The sequence below is a fragment of the Cercospora beticola genome, chromosome 9 (genome assembly GCF_033473495.1).
Source record: "Cercospora beticola chromosome 9, complete sequence".
NCBI lineage: Eukaryota > Fungi > Ascomycota > Dothideomycetes > Mycosphaerellales > Mycosphaerellaceae > Cercospora > Cercospora beticola.
In genome coordinates this window covers 1-18,502 of record NC_088943.1, presented here as the reverse complement: position 1 = coordinate 18,502, position 18,502 = coordinate 1, and the positions used below count along the sequence as shown (strand labels likewise).

The 18,502-nt window shown below is 52.3% G+C and overlaps 7 protein-coding genes across 7 annotated transcripts; 4 read left to right on the top strand and 3 right to left on the bottom strand.

The window, feature by feature from the left end:
- Positions 1–107: 107 nt before the first annotated feature.
- On the top strand, positions 108–2,495 carry RHO25_012280 (uncharacterized protein; the record flags this gene model as incomplete). The annotated part of the gene is made up of 1 exon (XM_023604934.1): positions 108–2,495. The coding sequence occupies one exon, from the start codon at positions 108–110 to the stop codon at positions 2,493–2,495; it is 2,388 nt and encodes a 795-aa protein (XP_023448413.1).
- Positions 2,496–2,990: 495 nt separating this feature from the next.
- On the top strand, positions 2,991–4,938 carry RHO25_012279 (uncharacterized protein; the record flags this gene model as incomplete). Its single annotated transcript, XM_023604933.1, has 2 exons — positions 2,991–3,492; positions 3,551–4,938. 2 exons carry the CDS (start codon positions 2,991–2,993, stop codon positions 4,936–4,938), a joined length of 1,890 nt encoding a protein of 629 aa, XP_023448447.1.
- Positions 4,939–5,058: 120 nt separating this feature from the next.
- RHO25_012278 (uncharacterized protein) lies at positions 5,059–6,931 on the bottom strand (the record flags this gene model as incomplete). The annotated part of the gene is made up of 2 exons (XM_023604932.2): positions 5,059–6,252; positions 6,314–6,931. 2 exons carry the CDS (start codon positions 6,929–6,931, stop codon positions 5,059–5,061), a joined length of 1,812 nt encoding a protein of 603 aa, XP_023448412.1.
- Positions 6,932–7,147: 216 nt separating this feature from the next.
- RHO25_012277 (uncharacterized protein) lies at positions 7,148–7,951 on the top strand (the record flags this gene model as incomplete). Its single annotated transcript, XM_023604931.2, has 1 exon — positions 7,148–7,951. One exon carries the CDS (start codon positions 7,148–7,150, stop codon positions 7,949–7,951), a length of 804 nt encoding a protein of 267 aa, XP_023448458.1.
- Positions 7,952–8,700: 749 nt separating this feature from the next.
- Positions 8,701–13,355, top strand: RHO25_012276 (uncharacterized protein; the record flags this gene model as incomplete). Its single annotated transcript, XM_023604930.2, has 11 exons — positions 8,701–8,785; positions 9,060–9,347; positions 9,395–9,848; positions 9,909–10,585; positions 10,632–11,250; positions 11,308–11,415; positions 11,468–12,112; positions 12,163–12,247; positions 12,299–12,742; positions 12,795–12,993; positions 13,042–13,355. 11 exons carry the CDS (start codon positions 8,701–8,703, stop codon positions 13,353–13,355), a joined length of 3,918 nt encoding a protein of 1,305 aa, XP_023448436.2.
- A 1,154-nt stretch (positions 13,356–14,509) lies between these two features.
- On the bottom strand, positions 14,510–15,577 carry RHO25_012275 (uncharacterized protein; the record flags this gene model as incomplete). Its single annotated transcript, XM_023604928.2, has 1 exon — positions 14,510–15,577. One exon carries the CDS (start codon positions 15,575–15,577, stop codon positions 14,510–14,512), a length of 1,068 nt encoding a protein of 355 aa, XP_023448434.1.
- Positions 15,578–15,982: 405 nt separating this feature from the next.
- On the bottom strand, positions 15,983–18,186 carry RHO25_012274 (uncharacterized protein; the record flags this gene model as incomplete). Its single annotated transcript, XM_023604927.2, has 3 exons — positions 15,983–16,918; positions 16,967–17,834; positions 17,960–18,186. 3 exons carry the CDS (start codon positions 18,184–18,186, stop codon positions 15,983–15,985), a joined length of 2,031 nt encoding a protein of 676 aa, XP_023448433.2.
- Between the last annotated feature and the right edge of the window lie 316 nt (positions 18,187–18,502).

The window sequence follows — 18,502 nt, the reverse complement described above, 5'->3', positions numbered from 1 at the left end:
AGAGGCGTAAGGCTCGGGGCTGGACTCCAGCCTCGTGAAAGCCGCACCTCAGCTCTTCAACCTGTCTCATCCTCAAGATATGATTCCCGTGAAAGCGGCCAGTCGCCATGCGGCTTCTGAATGTACATACTCTGGAACTGGAAGAGTTCACGGACGAAGACTTGCCGCCGTATGCGATCACCTCTCACCGCTGGGGCAAGACCAGCCATGAGACAACGTACGACGATGTCGCCCACGCCCGACAGCAGCAGAAGCCTGGGTATCAGAAGGTCCTGAGCTTTTGCAAGTTTGTGAGAGAATGTCAGCTAGATCTAGACTGGATATGGATCGACACCTGCTGCATTGACAAGCGCAACCTGGTCGAGCTGTCTGAAGCCATCAATTCCATGTACAGGTGGTACGCAGAGTCGGCTATCTGTATCGCATTGCTCCATGATGTATATCAGGAGGTCTACGTTGGCCCCGAACCACTCCAATTATCGAATAGCGAATGGTTCAAACGTGGGTGGACGCTCCAGGAATTGCTCGCGCCAACCACCGTCGTCTTTGCCGATTCTGCTTGGCGATACATCGGAGCCAAAATTACCACTGGCACGCCGCTTTGGTTACGTCTGGTACACTCGAGCTCGATCATGCAAGGCTATGTGTTCGAGCTTAGCAAGGCATCTGGTATCCCGCACGAGATTCTGGCAGGCGACTTGAAATTGTCATCAGTCGACGTGGAAACGAAGATGTCCTGGATGCGGGACAGGAACACCACGCGAGCTGAGGACAGAGCATATTGTTTGCTCGGTATTTTCAATGTATATTTACCGCCAATCTATGGTGAAAGAGAGAATGCAATGATGCGACTCAAACGAGAAATTGCCGCAGCATCGGGATCAGGCGACTTTGCGCAACTTCGAGAGCCGCGGGTTCCAGTCTCCTGGGCGACAAAGTATGAGAAGCAAATCGGGACCCGCAGTGCGGCAGGGAGAGCGGTTCAGCCGCCGAATGACATCGCAACAGGTGTGCCCCGGTTCAGAATTGAAAACGAGAGGCCGCCGGATCCCAAAGAGCTATCCGAAGCCCTACGCAAACACCAGGACGCCGGAAAGCAGCCCCGGCGTACTTCAGACGAAGCAGTGGCTGAGAAGCCAAAAGCTGACCCAATGTCCACTAGTGGAATGACAGCCGAAGAGCTTCTTCAGTATAACGCGATCATGAAGCTGGTACCAAATCGACACGCGCAAGCACGAGAAAAACGAGACGGTCAGACGAAGACTGCTGCCAAACCGCGACAACAGGGCGCAGCGACCTCGCCTGAAAGTAATCATAAGTACAGCAAGTCGCAGGATAATAGATTCTCGGCCGAATCAAAAGCTCAACCGTTGCGTAGGGAAGAACCAAAGGCCACCGGGAGTCCGCCACACGAGGACTTCCCGCCACTCTTTGACGGCGATCATCAATTGTACGTTGCTCAGGAGGCTCGGGTGAGGAACAGGTCCGGAGTAGCTGTCGGAAAAGTCGTGTTGACGACAAGTAACTCGAGAAACCTTCTGGGTCAGGAAGTTGCCAGCAACGGATTGATCTGGGTCGGTGAAATACTTGTCGGTTTTGCTTCGCCATATGTCCCTGGGGTCGACGGAGAGGCTACTCATGAAATTGCTGCTTCTACAAAAAAATTTTTGGCCAGTCATGGTGTGGAGATGCGTACGGAAGATGAACAGCGACCCACTCCGTCCAGGAAAAGCGCCACTCCTCGCCCTATCGGGCTGCACAATTGCTACGTGGTCCATGAAGGGCGCGTCCGCGATGAACGTGGCCATGCTGTTGGCAAAGTTGTTCTGACGAACAGCAACGTCGAATCTCTCGTCGGACGTGGGGTTGACAGAGATGGCGGGATCCGCACTGATGACGGCCGGCTGGTTGCGATAGCCGCACCATTCTTACCGGGTGCGACCAAGGGAACCTATACGGAGATCACACAGGGAATACCACTTGCACTGCGAGCGGAACTCCGAGAAAATGGACCCGCTCTGTCTCCCTCTGTCGCAACCGTAACCATAGAGGGAGCTGAAAAGACAATAGCGGTCCCCCTAGCATTATCATCTAAACAGACGGGGTACTCATTCAGTTCCTTGAGTGGTCTACGTGTAGTTGACGAGGGGCGTGTCAGGGACAGTGACGGCATCGCAGTCGGTCGTATCGTGACGACAGCCGGAGAGAGTAGAGACGACCTAGTCGGCTGCAAAGTCGATGCAAGAGGAAGAGTGCTGAGAGACGGAGGTTTGGTGGCTTTAGCAGCCACATACATCTCAGCCGACAGTGAGCGAACTGGAGGAGTGGATGAGGACCTGCAACTTGAGCTCTCGAGGGTTCGTGCACAAAGATTGACGGAGAATGCGGCTCTTCGTACCCAGAGAGCACTGGCGGCCGAGACGAGTGAAGTGCCCAAAAAGAGCTGGAAAAAGGCAGGCCTCAACGTGCTCCGCGACGCCCTTCAGTCGCAGTGACAGGGGCCAGCAATGCTCAAAGTAAGCCTCAAGTCACCACACAGTCCCAACCCGCCTCCTCAGCAGATGCTGCGGGCTCCGGCGAGGGGCGCGAGTACATTGGCTACGGGGTCAACAAAGATGGCAAGAGAGTTCTTCCGCCTATACAATTAAGTCTGCGACAAAGGCTGAAGAATACGTTGTTTGGACCGTAGGTGCGGGCTTCATCGACATATATATAGGTGTAACACAAGTGAAGGCATTCCGGACTCCCAGCCCATACTTCCACATTGGATTTTATGCAAGTCGGTCGCGTTTGGGCTCGCGATTTCGGAGTGTGCACGCTGCGCCTGTCTTTGGATATCATGATCGCATGCAGCCCAGTGTCGACCAGCTTTGATGTCGCTGCTGCTTGTAGCTCGATAACAACGCGAGGAAAGGTTCTGAGTTGCGGTCTTGAACATCTATGATTGGTGGAATTCCGATGCATATATCCATTCCGGCAGCATCCTTCACATGCACTACCCTCGTACAGCTGCAGCAGCTCTTGGCCGTAATCATTCTTCCACGTCGATCAAGGTGTTCAATGAAGTTGCTGAAGCTCTATTCTCTTCTCGCACTGCACTTCTGGAGTCACTCAGCTCAATACCGCATACCATGCGCCAAGAAACAATGCAAGACACAATCGCACCGCCACCCCAAGCAACCATAACTTCCCCCACCATCCCTCATCTCTCAACAACAGGGAATTGTCAGCAACTCATCATCCATAACAAACCCTTCCTCGTCCTCGGCGGCGAAGTGCAAAATTCTCAATTCTCATCAGCGAGCTATATGAAACCTATCTGGCCAAAGCTCAAAGCAGCGAATATCAACACCGTGTTTGGAGCTGTGACTTGGGAACAGATCGAGCCGACTGAGGGAGGTTCTGTGTTTGATGAGCTGGATCGGATCGTGTATGATGCGAGAGAGGAGGGATTGAAATTGGTGCTGCTTTGGTTTGGGGGTTTTAAGAATGGTTTGTTCTGTGTTCGATGCTGACGTCGATGTGAGTAATTGCTGATGACCATACGTAGCACTTTCGACGTATGCTCCATCATGGGTGAAGCGTGATGCGAAACGGTTCCCGCGAGCTGAATTACGGACGGCTGATGGACAGATGCTTGCTGATGCGGTTTCGATTTTTCATCCTGCTGCTAGGGAGGCAGATGCGAAAGCTTTCAAGGCCTTGATGCAGCATATCAAGGAAATTGACGAAGGACATTCGACCATTGTGATGGTACAAGTCGAAAACGAAGTCGGTCTGCTCGGCGATTCGGTCGATCGATCAGCACCTGCCGTGGAAGCTTGGAAACAACCTCTGCCTGCGGACTTTCTGCGGATTATACATCAGCAATGGTCACAGCTTAACGAGCCCTTTTGGAAGAATTTCCATCATCTACAGTTCGTCAACGCGGCAAAAAACAAGACGTGGAAAGATCTTTCGAACGGCGATGAAGAAGGCCTGACAGTCCACGAACTCTTCATGGCATATCATTTCTCTCAATACGTCGAAACTGTTGCCGCAGCAGGGAAAGCAGTGTATCCACTTCCGTTATTCACATATGTATGGCAGAACTATGCTGAAGAGACACAAGACTCGACCGAAGATTCTCCAGCTATGGTGGCGGGTGGTGGTCAGCCTGGCGATTATCCTTCAGGCGGCGGCGTCAGCAACGTCCTCGACATTTGGAAGCTCTTCGCTCCGTCGCTGGACTTGATCGCGCCAGATATCTATCTGAATGATTATGAGGCTTCATGTAAGGCATATCGTCACCGAGGTCAGGGTCTGTTGATACCTGAGCAGAGAAGGGATGATTATGGCGCGAGGAGGATTTGGCAGGCTTTTGGTTCGCATCGATGTATTGGGACTGCGCCGTTTGGGGTTGATAGTTTGGAAGTTGAGGAGCTGGAGAAAGTGTGGGGAAAGCATTATGGTCTGTTGAGCAAGGTCTCGAAGTATGTGCTAGCAGCGCAGATCAGGAAGGACGCTTGTGCGGGATTCTTCTTTGATGAGTTGAGAGAAGATGGAAGTGATCCTTCTTCCCCGAAAGAGATGGAGTTTGAGGATTGGAATCTGCGGGTGGAACGAGCACATGTTTTTGGAAGGCCTTCTGCTGGTTCGGGAATGGCCGTTCATCTGGATCAGAATGAGTTTCTGTTGATTGGATGGGGATTCCAAGTTTCGTTCACTGCGAAGAACGGCAAAGCGAAGTTCAACGGGATTTCGAGATTTGAGGAGAAAGAGGTCGATGTAAAGACAGGCGAGCTGCGGACGTTGAGATTGCTGAACGGAGACGAGACGAGAAGTGGGAAATTCGCTGTTATGCCTAGTGAGAGTCCGGACTATGGCGGCTTTCCGATCGCTATCACTATCCCTGCGAATACTGGGATCGCTGTGGTTGAGCCTTATGCACTTGAATAGGCTACTTATTCCGGCATCACGAAGATGATCGAGAGACTGCTGGAGAACTGAACAATGATCGATTGCAAGAGCTCATGCATGGTGGTCTGCAATCTCGGTAGCATCTCAATGTGGCAATGCTCACATGTGAACAGAACCATTTGCCGTCAGGAAGTCAAAGTCTGCTCCTTGCTCCGGCTGATTTACTGTGTTTTCATAAAGTACTCGGTAGCCACGTCTCTTCTCCCCCAAGATGCGTCCGCGGGTAACAAGCTTGCTTTTCGCAGAGAACACCTCTTTCCGTGCAGCAATCCGAGCTTGCAGCTCCTCGTCAGAAAGCCGGATGTGAAGCCGTCGCTCTTTCACGCTGCATTCAATGACATCGCCATCACGAACGACACCAAACGGCGACTCCAAGATACCACATTCCGGAGAGATGTGCAAGACGATTGTGCCGCCTGCTGTCCCTGACATGCGACCATCAGAAAGACGTAGCATGTCTTTGACGCCCTTCAATTTCCTCGGGATGGGTATTACGCCCGCCTCGGGCATTCCAGGATTTCCGATAGGACCGACATTTTGCAGGACCAGGACAGAGTCCGGAGTCACGTTCAAGTCGTCGCTATCGATGCGTTCCGAGAGATCTGCCGTGTCGGTAAATACGACTGCGGGCCCGGAGAATTCTAGCAATCGAGGATCTTTGGATGCAGACGCTTTCATTATAGCTCCGTTGGGAGCCAGGTTGCCTCTCAAAACCACGAGCGCGGAGTGCTCGTATAGCGGATCGCTCAACGGCCGGATCAATCTCGAAGAGTATGGAAACGTAGTAAAGGGTTGGGCGTCCAGGCGTTCACCACGTGTCTCACCAGAAATAGTTCGAGCGTTAAGCTTCAGTAATGGTCGAAGAGTGTGTAGCAGCGCATTCATACCGCCTGCATTGTGGAAATCAGTCATATAATTGTCGCCGCTCGGCTTTAGATCGACCAGAAGTGCTGTGTTCCGGCCAATCTCATCGATCGTCTGCAGTGTAATTGTGCCAGTCAATGCGGGGTGTCTGTTGATTATGGCCATCATGTGCACTATTGCATTTGTCGAACCACCAATGGCCTGCAGCACAGTAAGGGCGTTGACAAACGAGTCCCGTGTAAGTAAGCTTTGTGGATTTCTTGATGGATAGTCAACTGCCATCACAGCTGCTGAGCCAGTCTGCTCAGCAACCCGAAGTCTGGCAGCGGACACTGCAGGCGCCGAAGCTCCCTCAAATGGCATGAGACCAAGCGCGGCCGTGATACAAGCCGTTGTGCTGGCAGTTCCCATGACGCCGCACGTTCCAGCCTGGAAGGGAAAAGGTCAGATTGTGGCTGCAGAAGAAGCAATTTGACTGAGTTTGACATACTGTAGGAGCAAGCTCATCGTTGATTCCTGCAATGTCCTCGATGTCCATCTCGCCAGCACGATATGATGCCCAATGATTTCTACAATCAGTGCAAGCTCCAATGCGCGTGCCCTTGAACGATCCGGGCATCATTGGTCCCACGACCAGAGGCAGAACGATCTTTTTGGCGGAGATACCACCCATGAGTTGAGCGGGCACAGTTTTGTCGCAGCCACCGATCATGACGCATGCGTCGATAGGCTGCGCCTTGATCATTTCTTCTGTGTCCATTGACATCAGGTTTCGGAGATACATGCTGGTGGGCGAGGAGAACGATTCATGCAAGCTGATGGTGGGAAAATCGATCGCGAGGCCACCTGCGAGATGGATGCCTCGCTTTGTCGCTTCCACCAATTGAGGGACCTGAGCATGGCAAGGATTGAATCCGGGGTGCGTGTTGATAATGCCAATGATCGGCCGAGACAGGGCATCTTCGCTGTAGCCAGCGGCCTTGATGAAGACCTTTCGCAAGAACAGGGAGAAGTGTGCGTCGCCATATGCTGTGAGTCCTTGTCGAAGGCCAGTCGTTTGCCCGCTTACTGGCATGTCCAAATCGTAATCTTGCAAATTCTTGGCCATCTCGAAGTTTCTTGATATTGAGATGCGGCGTTCGAACGAGCGAGTATTGATTGATGCCGCGTTCAAGGCCAGGACCAGGGAGACGGAGATGCCGACGGGCGTTCGGACTTTCCGTCGACAGCTTCGGACATTCTTCGCGGCGGCCGGAAATGACCTATGAAAGACAGCGTCAGATTGGAGGCACATTTGCCATTGTGTTTTCCGTTTTGCTTGAATATGCACGACCTCCAACGAAAAGTGGCATTGGTGACCGGCCTGGGCCAAAGCGAGGGAGAGGGTTGGGGCATCGGAGCTGCGTGTGCAGTTGTTCTCGCCAGACAAGGTGCGAAAGTGTTTGGCGGCAATCGTACTCTCGATTCTGCTATTCGTACACAGAAGCGTATCCAGGAAGATGGCGGCATTTGCGACGTTGTCCAAGCCGATGTGACCAGCTCAACCTCTGTGCAAGCGCTCGTGCAGGCTTGCCTCGACAAACACGGCCGAATCGACATACTCCTCAACAATGTCGGACGATCCGAGCCTGGCGATCCTGTTTCCATGTCTGAGGACACTTGGGATGCACAGATGGACATTAATCTGAGGAGTGTCTACCTGACGTGTCACTTTGTGTTGCCTGTTATGGAATCGCAGGGCTCAGGATGTGTCGTCAATATCGGCAGCATTGCAGGACTGCGATACATTGGGAAACCTCAGATCGCCTACAACGTGACGAAGGCCGCTCTGTTGCAGTTTGCGAAGGCTACTGCTGTGATCTATGCGAAGAAGGGAGTACGCTTGAACACGGTGGTTGCTGGCTTAATGGAGACTCCATGCACATTTCAGATGGCGACACGATATGCAGATGGCGATTATGAGAAGTTCAAGAATACGAGAAATGCGAAGGTGCCGATGGGTCGCATGGGAGATGCTTGGGATGTTGCATATGCTGCACTGTTTCTTGCATCGGACGAGGCGAGGTACATTACGGGGCAGGAGATCGCTGTAGATGGAGGCATCACTTGTTCGACTGGGCCTGTATAATTGTGAGCTGGTGATAGACCTGGTCGCTTTATCTTAACACTGTAACACAAGATAATCTCCACTGCTGCACTCGCAATACACACGCGGGGAGCCGCGGCCATAAGATCGACCCTCTACGTCAAACTTACATAGATCAAGTGCCCTGTCCATCGATATAAAAGGGAGGAAACAAGTGAAATATAGCTATGCTACAGTGCTCCTCGAGCATCTTGCCTCAGGCAGGAATGTATTCTTGGCATTCACTCGCCTATCTCGTTTTGCCCACCTCGTTCCGATACATCAATCAACATTGCAGTGAGATCCCATCACTCGATACGGCAATACGACGATAAGGGCTTCCTTCCGCTGTCCCGATGTACACGGCGAGAGCACGCGGCGGTAGACATAGCCTTGCGACACGTGCACCTCGAGCCACACCTCGTTTATGCAAGACATCGCCAGCTTCTACGGGACCCCCGCGCAGATGTTGTAGAACCCATAATGGTGTACAACAGGGTCACTCGAGCAGCGATGCGCGAGGCGCGGGGCCTTCAAAGGCCACGGGGTCACCGACGGGGTTCTTTTCAAGGGTACTCGCCCAACTCTGAGCACCGCTGGCAAGGGAAAGCAACGACGGCGTAATTTTCGCGACCGAAGTTACGAAGTGACATTCCTGCTCACGTATGCGAACGGGTCCGAAATTGCGTGCTTGAATCTGCACGGGCTGAGAAAGAAACATCAGCTGATGGTACGCCATTCCTTCTCTAGAAATGACCTACATGCGAATGAAGCTGTATGGCGCCAAGCGATGCAGCGAGACTCCTTCCGATGTGTGCAACTCCATTAGGGCTATTTGTAGGTGGGGGGTACAACCTCAATCCTATAAAGCTAAGGCATACCTGCAATCTGCTACCCCTTAGCATTTCTTAAAAAGAGACTCTACCTATACGTAGCTGCAATCTAGATTATCGACCCTTTTGCGAAATTATAACTAATAGTCTATCGGGAAACCGGAACTCCGTAGCTAGTACTAAATATTAGGATCCTCGTTATTTAAGTAAAGACCTCGCTACGTAGTTCTACGGAGATTGCGACAGCATCCTATAGGATCAGTGCTGGAATTTCCAAGTTGCACACGACGCTGGCAAGGTCGCGAGAGATGGCAAAGCGCACGAACGAGCTGCGCTTCCGATAGTACAACTGTACAAGAAGATTCTGACGAATCCGCTGTCTCGCACCGAGCTCCAGGATTTGCATCGGAAGGACGCAGAGTCCTTGTGGTTCGGAGTTGACAAGGGCCCAAATAATTTCCTGTACCTGAATGATCGGGGACAGTACTCTTCTCTGATGTCAGATACTAGTGTTGCAGAGAACACCGTGAAGTTTCCTCAGCTGGTGTCATTCATCGGCGATACAAGTACGTCACCCCGAATTCAGTCTGCAGGCTGCTACTCATCATGATAGATGCTGGCAAAAGTACTTTGATCAAGATTCTGATCCGCAGGCAACACCACAATGGTATCTCAACATCTGAGAGTGACTTTCCGTCTCCAATATCAGGGTCGACGGCTCATCCTAATACGCCAACCACTGGTGATGTGCACCTTTACAGTGATCCAAGTACTTCAAATACACCGCTACCGATGCTTTTCGCCGATTGCGAAGGCCTACGTGGAGGAGCTTTTGAGCCCTCTGCGATCCAATATCGGAAGCAAGCCGAGTCGAGACCGGACGTTATCTTGCCTGGCGTAGCTAAGCGCGCAAAGCTACGCCGCAATCTGTGGTTGCGTAACCCACGTCTCATTAAATGGGCCACGAGTGAAGACAGGCGAACCCGAGAATATGTAGTGACAGAACTATATCCCAGGCTGCTCTACACCTTCTCCGATGTTGTCGTATACGTTCTGCACAATCCCAAGTAAGTTCGATCATTCTCTGTTTGCGCTGCATGGATAGTACTGATGGAAAGTTTGTTCAGAGTGTTCCAGAACGTGTTGAAGAAATTAGTAGCGTGGGGCGCAGCATCTCTCGAAAAGTCTTTGAACTCGCCACGACTCCCACATGCAATCTTAGTACTAAACATGTGCAGCGCTGATTGCAGCGAATGGGAGGACGATGCTACAACACAGTCTGTACTCAACGACTGTGGCGCCAACTCCGGGCTGTGTGGCATACCTCATTTTCAAGCTTTGGCCAATGCCTGGAGAGACAGCGCCGGCGAGGACATACAGACCGCCCACGAACTTCTGTTGAAGTATTACTCGTCGTTCACAGTTGTCCGTATACCAAAGGGCGAAGGACGATTCAATCTGCTTGACCAGCAAGCAGCACTCCTGCAACGAGTCATCTCGCATAGATGCGCTGAGTCGTTCTTCGCAAAGCAGAAATGGCACATGCCTATTACTGCCGACGGCATGAACCGGTACCTGCAAGCCGGGTTCGACCATTTTGCCCGAACACTGACGGAGCCCTTTGATTTCATCAAAATTGAGCTGGAGAACAATCCACCGCCGGAAGACTTCGCTGATCATATGTACGCTGTAGTCTTGCTGACGCGTCAAGAGCAACCAGATCGACCTCCTGAAGCATTTTTGTCTGACATAGGACGTGTTATAGCATGTTGCGTTTTACTAGATGCGGAACAACGAGATGACGGTATGGTCTTCGACGCTTCCCAACAATTTAAGCTAAGTATGTACAGGACCAGTGGCAGATCTCTTGCGTGGATACAAACCGTCCTTGAAAGCCGTCTTCACTGAGTTCTGCGATCGCTACTGGCCTTGTTCATTTCAAAACAGGCACTCACAGCAGTGCAGGAACAGCCGAGCAGGACACGAAGCCAAAGGGCATCAAAATGCGGCGGGAAAGCCAATCGGCACAGGGTCCCACGTCTTCGGCATCGATATCACGGACTTTGAGAATAAGTGGTTTTCTGCTATTGAACAGCGCGTTCTAGATATGCACGACGCCCTGCAATCTCCCGACGATGACAACAGCATTCAGGCCAAATCTCGGACTATACGATCCTTCCTCAGCGAAGCGTATGCCAACATGAATCCAAAGCGCACCACGGAAGGCTTACCGGCCAGCTACGCAAGCAACACAACCTGTCTGTCTTGCTTGCGGGCGACACCAGAACATGCGTTGTTGTGTGGCCACGTGCTCTGCTCGGGCTGTGTTGCGATTCATGGTAACGCGCAAAGCGACTGTATAACCAGTCTCGATCAATGCCCTCTCCACTGTGACGATGCTTTTCCACGGCCCTGGCGCATCACTATGAAACCCTTGTTTGCTGGCGTCCGAGTACTCAGCCTCGATGGGTATGTAAGCTTCGGAATGTGCAGCAGGTTCAAGGCGTTTTGGACTGACAATCATAGTGGTGGTGTTCGCGGGATTGTTGAGCTAGAGGTTCTCCATGCTATCGAAAGAGAGTTGGACGGTTCGTTGCCAGTGCAAGCGTTTTTCGACCTCATCGTGGGTACAAGGTATGTCGAGCAGACAACCAGAGTATGGCAGGCTCGGCTAATATACTACAAGCACCGGCGGTATTGTGGCCCTGGCATTGGCATCTAAACAGTGGAACCTCAAGCGATGCACTGATGCATTCATCATGCTGTGCAGCCAGGCCTTCACGCGCAGGGATCCAGAACAGGTGCCACGATGGCTGACACTTGCTGCACGTCAGAGCTTATACAAGACGAAACCTTTGTACCAAGCCTTGCAGGTCAGCCTTGGAGACGAGCCGATGTTTGGGGGCAGACGAAAAGAGCAACCTGAGTTCCCAATAAAAGTCGCAGTGACCACGCACTCTGACATTGGGAAAGGGCCAGCAATCATTGCAAATTACAATCGCGCTGAAATTGAGCAGGAAGAGTACGACTTCATCCGTTCGAATGTTCCGTCGCGTGAGATGAAGGTGTACGAAGCAGCTGCGGCCACGTCAGCGGCACCGAAGTACTTCAAGACATTTATACACGCCGAGACAAGTCGGTGCTTCGTTGATGGTGCCCTCTACTGGAACAACCCTGCTGCTGTCGCGGAGCGAGAGAGACAGTTGCTCTGGCCGGACAAAGCTGGAGCAGAGCCTGACATCCTGCTCTCCATCGGGACAGGACAGAACAAGACAGCCATTACCACCAAACTTCGCGACATACAGACACAGGCGGGCGACCTTGCTATCCGGTATGTTTCCTCGGATCTAGATAATCGTGACCGTACTGAAACGCCCACAGAATTCAAGACCAACAGGTCCTGAGCAAGCTAACACGAAAGCGTGCGAAGCCAAGAAAGAGATTCCGCAAAGCAATTCACATTTTGGTCAGTTACTTTCAGAGAATCTAGCCCTTTATTTGCTAATGCGGCGGTCAGGCCAAGCGTTTCGACAATATGCTTGACACTGAGAGGTCCTGGATGGCTTTCGAAAGACAAGTGGAACGGACGCGCTCTACCTGGCCAGATCGCAGCCCGTTGCCCTACTTCCGTTGGAATGTCGACCTCAAAGGTCGACCACCAAAACTTGACGCTGTTCAGGAATTATTCAATCTGCGAAAGACCGTTCAGAAAGAGCTGAAGACTCATGAGTCTAGGGCGATGGCCCAACGCATTGCCCACCAGCTCGTGGCTTCTACCTTTTACTTCTGCAAAGAGGCAACTACGTCGGCGGCGGTACAAAGCCAACAGACGTGTTCCGGCAGAATACTTTGCCGCTTTGAAAATGGCTCAAGACACCTGCGAAGCCTCGGGCAGTATCTCGCGCGGCAGAACGAGCTTTGCATCTTGATTAGCGAGGAGAACTCGGATAATATTCAGAAGGTCAGTGGTCTTGAGGAAAGAACTGGTTTTGTGCTAATGAACTGCATCACAGATCTCGTTTAAACCTGCACAGATCGACGATATGATGGCAGAGACACCTGTGTTCCAACCAGTTCTACTAAACATCCCCATTCACAATTCAATGGCGAAGGTTTTTGTCGCTATCAGACTTGCAGGCAGCCATCTCAAGAAGCTTGACTATCCCATCAGTGGCTTTCCTCGATGTTTGCTTCTCGAAGATTCGCAGAGCCGTGAGTTGTTCAATGTACTGTATCCTGTCGCTTGCTGATTCAGATCAGGGTCCGGTTCACGGCGTTCCACGTCGCAAAGCGACAAGCCCAAGCTTCTCGATCGTTGGAACCATCGGCGGTTGGACGAATTGCAACCGGATGTCACGCTAGGCGCATTCGCTTCCGATAACAACATGCTGGCTAGACTTGCAGCTATGCGTCTCCATGCCGCTACGGGCTTTCCAGATTTGTCCCCTTCAGCATCAATCCAATCGGAGAGTCCTTTTTTCGTGCAGCCAGCTGAGAAGTATTGGGAAGAGAAGGATGATGCCTCGGGTGGGGCTGAGGACAGTGATAGTGAAGAGGAAGATGATTATGCTTGATCATGGGACGGCCTGCTAAGAATCTTTGTGTTGCACTCGTTATATAGATGCAATCTGATATTTTCTTGACGAACAACGTACAATCGGACTGGCTTGCTTCACGCTTTTGGTGCATGGCGCTCAGCCAATTTGTCCCGGAATGGCTCTTTCATGGCATCACTGGATTGCCCCCTGTCCTCGCTCTGTCATTGCCGACACTGCTGCTTCACACATGTACTCGTCCTCCGGCGCAACTTCGAAGTCAAATCGCATCAAATCCTCCTTGTAAGGAAACATTAATGTTGAAGTTACTCTGCCAATGCACATCAGCCGTCGCCGCAACCCAGCCTCTACGATTTCTGTCACTCACTCGTGATGCTCCTTAGACGCTTGATACGCTTCCAGAGCTGCTCGGTCCTGATGACAGCTGAGCAGTGCATAGTGAAATCCTTTGCTGCGCTCGGTCGGGTCTGTGATTGATGGTCCGCCGACGATGAGACGGTGATCTTTCACGCAAGGAAGTGTTTTGAGGGCTTTTAGGCTCTTGACGAAGAGGTCTTTGTGTTGTTGGGTTACTCCGCTGCGGAATTTGAACAGGACTTTGATGAAGTTAAAACGAGTTGGTGAATGGGCATGTTGATGGGAGTTTTTTCATACCAATATGTATAATGGTCATCTTGAGACGCTGCAATTCGAGGGAGATCGCTAAGTGGCGGCCGAGCTGTCAACGGCGGACTTGAAGATGTGCGTTGCGATGGTAGCCAGGTAGGCAGAATCGAGGGAAGACTGTTCCAAGACATCACGGGTAGACCTGGCTTAGGTGTGAAGCCAGATGTGTGCCTTCGGAGAAGTCAACGGCATTTCCGAGGACTGGCTCGGTCATTTTTTGCGGAACTCGGCGCGACTGCATTTGGCAGACTGGCCGACTCGAACCTAGGCATACAGATGTAATTTGCTTGCAGCAATCTAGAGCATGGTTCATGAAACCAGTGGCGGTAATTGCTGACGATATTTAGGACGCCAGCGCAGATCTGATCTGGCCGACATTGCTTTGATAGCTTTCTATCAAGCACAAGCACCAATTTAAACATCGGTGGTGAGTACAGGCACAATTTCGACGCAGATGGGCAGCATATTGCATGCAAGCAGAGCAGAGCATGGATTGTGGTGTATCACTAATGCAAGGCGGAAGTACCTTGAAGTTCTGCCTCTCTGTTTAGAGCATCGATTTCTGCTTGTGCAAACGGGATGCCCGTCTTGCGCCTTTTCGCTTCATTGATCTGTTCGATCTCGCCGGGGAAGTAAATTCTGTCCACGCCCTCCATTCTTTTCGAGCCCACCACTCTGTCATAAAAGTACTTCATTCGTGACTTGAACTCTGTAAGGTCCATGAAGAGGTCTGGCTTGATTGCTGCCAGGAAACGCCCGACGTTAGCAGTCTTGGAGAAGTCGTAGGGTCCTGTGACGTCTTCAGCAAAGGCAGAGCCAGAAAGCACACCCGAGAAGACGTCCATCATGATAGCGAGTGCGGAGCCTTTTGGTCCTCCCATAGGCAGCATGACTCCTTCAAGAGCTGCAGCTGGGTCGTCAGTGCTCCGGCCTTCCGCGTCTAATGCCCAGTCGCGAGGGATCTTCTCTCCTCGCCGCTTAGCTTTGTAGATTTTACCACGAGCCGCGACCGAAGGTGCCATGTCCAAGATGAAGGGTGGTTCTCCAGGTGCACCACAGGCGATTGGAGAGACGCCCATGAGTTTCTCGCGACCGCCCCATACGGGTAGAGCAGGGGAAGAATTTGTGAATACGAGACTCATCATGTTTGCGTCTATGGCTTGTTGCACTAGCCAGGCTGACATGCCGAAATGATTTGAGTGCTTGATGCTGACCATGGCGATGCCGTAAGTCTCAGCCATTTCAATAGCTTTGGCCATGCCGAGTTTGGCGCTAATAAACCCGAATGCATTCTTGCCGTCTACGGCCGCTACTACCGGGGTGATGGATGACAGGACTGGCTCGGCCGTGGGGTCATTGAGGCCTTTTCGGATTCTTTCCACGTATGATGGTAGGCGATTGATCCCGTGCGTGTCGACTCCTCGCAGGTCTGCTGCAACAAGGCACTCTGCCACGATTTGCGCATCGTGGAGTGACATTCCATGGCTGCGAAGCAAGGCCGTTGCGAAGTCGAGAGCCTTTTCTGGGTGGACGTGGATACACTGAGGCTTCTCATCCGAGTCGTGGTCCGCCATGTTGTTGAGAGTGAGGAATCTCAGTGTTGCAGTTTCGTCGTTTCACTTTACGCGATCGTGCTCGAGGTGGCTTTGAGCATAAAAGCTGTATTTACCGTGCAGAGCTCATGGTCCGCTTTCGGCGCTTGTCCTCGGAGCTCACGTTCGGCAATTCCGTTGCTCCGCCGGCGGCTTCTGGTGCAAACAATACAGCATCGCCGAACGTCCGTTGAGAAGGGATCGCTATACATCGCAGGTGGGCCCATGTCACGAGTGTTCGCATCGGTTTTTGTGAGATGACTTTATTGTCATGCGACCCGGATTCGCGTATTTGTCCTTGCAGTCAAGGTTTGCGTCCACATTCTGCAATGAGTTCTGAAAGGTACAGCCTGCCTTTTGCCTCGCAAGGCAACAGTTGAGGTCGCATCAGGCTCCAGTGGAGCCGGTCGGAGCTGTGAAGTTCATGTCGTTAGTGAACAATGCACTCATGTCAAAGTCAGTAGCAAACAAGTCGGCAAAGGGATTCCACGATCCCAGTTGCTCGGATGTATCTTGCGTCCAAAACTCCTGTGACAGCATGTCTGGCAAGGATTGCTTTGCACGTTCTGGTGATGCTTCATGGACGTTGCGGTGCCCATCCGGCTGCTGCAAGCCATTGCTTTGGCTGTACACTTCAGTCCTGGCTTCGCGTGAATTTGTCAATGCGGTCAAAACTTTGCCTGCAAGATCGTCTAGTATGACACGTGTGCGCTTTGCGCCAACCCAGTATTCGCCTGCCGCACTGAGGATGCTCGACGCGGCTCGCAAGTTTGCCATGACGCTGCCAAGCTGCATTTCAGAGGCGATCGCAGGGACGGCAAGAGCGAAATATGTGATGCAGAATGAGTGGAGAATGATAGCATGGCAAGTGCTCCAGTCGTGTACGAGGACGTCGTTGGCGTGAAGTGCACTGAATGTTTTGATGGCCTGCGAAGAGCTCCGATACCAGACGCGTTGACTGTTCAGCAGTGGCTGCGGTATGCCCGGGCTGGGCATGAATAGGGATGTCCGTATGGTGTGGAAGTGAAGCTTGCAGAGTGCGACGCCATATTCGAGGCGCTCACTGGCGTTTGCGTCCGGGATCTGGGAATACCATTCGTCTAGTCGTGTATTCATGGTGTCTTGCCATTCGTAGATGTCGAGAATGGCCGGGAAGGCGTGTGAAGGAGTGTCGCGGCGTACGCTGGGGAGGACATACTTGATCTCTGATATCATGGTGGACAGCCGGAAGAGGTGGATTGCGTAGGTCATGTGCGTTGTACTGTGGGTAACAGCTTGCGTGGCAGGGTTGCTCAAATGGTAGTCGTCGATGTCCGCGGGCATCTGCATGTCATGTCAGTATCGGCCATGAGATATCTGAGCTGCACTGACTCTCAGATCGCAAGCTTCGTCACGAATTCCAATGGGACGACCCATCATGGTGCTGAGCTTGCGATCAATGCAATAGACGGCCCAGAAGACGCGAGTGCGCATCTCTTTGGTGTATTGAGACATGTATGGGTTGTTGCCCAGGTCTCTCTGCAAGCCGAGATCGAGGACCATAGCGATGCACTGGTAGTTGATATGCCAGGCGTTCAATTTGGAAGCTGGGCTGTGCATCACGTAGATTACGAGCAGTAGGAGGCATTGCAAGCCTTCGAGAGAGCTTTCGAGCTGGAGTTCGACGAATGCCTGCGTTGCCTCGGCGCACCAGCTGTTTGCGGGCAGCTCAACGCGCGTGCGTCGGGAGAGGATCGTGCTGGAGATGGCCAGAACCATGCGAATTTGGAATCGCTGCGTGGAGGAGATGTGCTGGTTGCTATACATGCGTTCGATGTGCTGGCGGTGGGTAGCCTCGTTAAGGAAGGGGTACTGGAGGTGGACTGTCTGGAAGTAAGACTCTGATAGCTGTATCATGTCATCTGCTGTGCGAGGTTGCGGTGGGTGGACGTCTTCGAAGACTTTGGTGGCGACGTCGTGCTGTCTTTGGCGGCGGATGCTGTTCTCAGCAGGATTGGTGGCATTTGGGCGGCGAGCACCCAGGACTTGGGCGAAGAAGAAGCCACTGGATGGGCCGATGTACTTGGGGTCGGTTCCGGCGAGGAGCGAGACGAGGCCTACTTGGTGGGAGAGATTGCCATCGCGGGGAGGTCCTGGGCGTGGCGGTGGGGAGAGTTCGTTGGATGCTTGAGTATCCTCTGGGGCATTGAAGGCGGAGGCTGGAGATGCTGTCGGCGGAGCAGCGGAATGTTCGGCGTTGCTGGCGGCGGTCAGTCGAGGTGGTCAAGGATCGGCGGAGATGCAGACGAGTGGCGTTGGCGTCGGCCTTCAGGCAGTACGTCGTCGTACTCGCAGGCTGTGTGTGCTCGGCGACATGTCGCGCACGCGGGAATGGCGCCGTCGCATCGGACTTTCCGCTGGTGGCACCGGGCGCATGCAACGCGGAGGCGGCGGGATGCGCGGGAGGTGCGTCGTGGGTTGCGGTAAGGTAAGGAAGAGGTAGGCATAGAGGAGACGACAAGGTCGGCGGAATTGGTGTTAGTGCTCTTGTTCGAGCAGAATGTGTTGCTATTTCGATAAACGGTGGATGGCAACGTGAATGCCTGAGGCATAACATCGACGGCAAAGCCGAAAATTCGAGTGTTATTAAAAGGTATAGTTCGCTTTATAAGTTCGTAGAGGAACTCCTTAGGAGTTTAATATTCGAGATACTATTAAATTATATTCTCGTAGGTACTTATCGGATAGATATAATAGGGTTAGGGTTAGGGTTAGGGTTAGGGTTAGGGTTAGGGTTAGGGTTAGGGTTAGGGTTAGGGTTAGGGTTAGGGTTAGGGTTAGGGTTAGGGTTAGGGTTAGGGTTAGGGTTAGGGTTAGGGTTAGGGTTAGGGTTAGGGTTAGGGTTAGGGTTAGGGTTAGGGTTAGGGT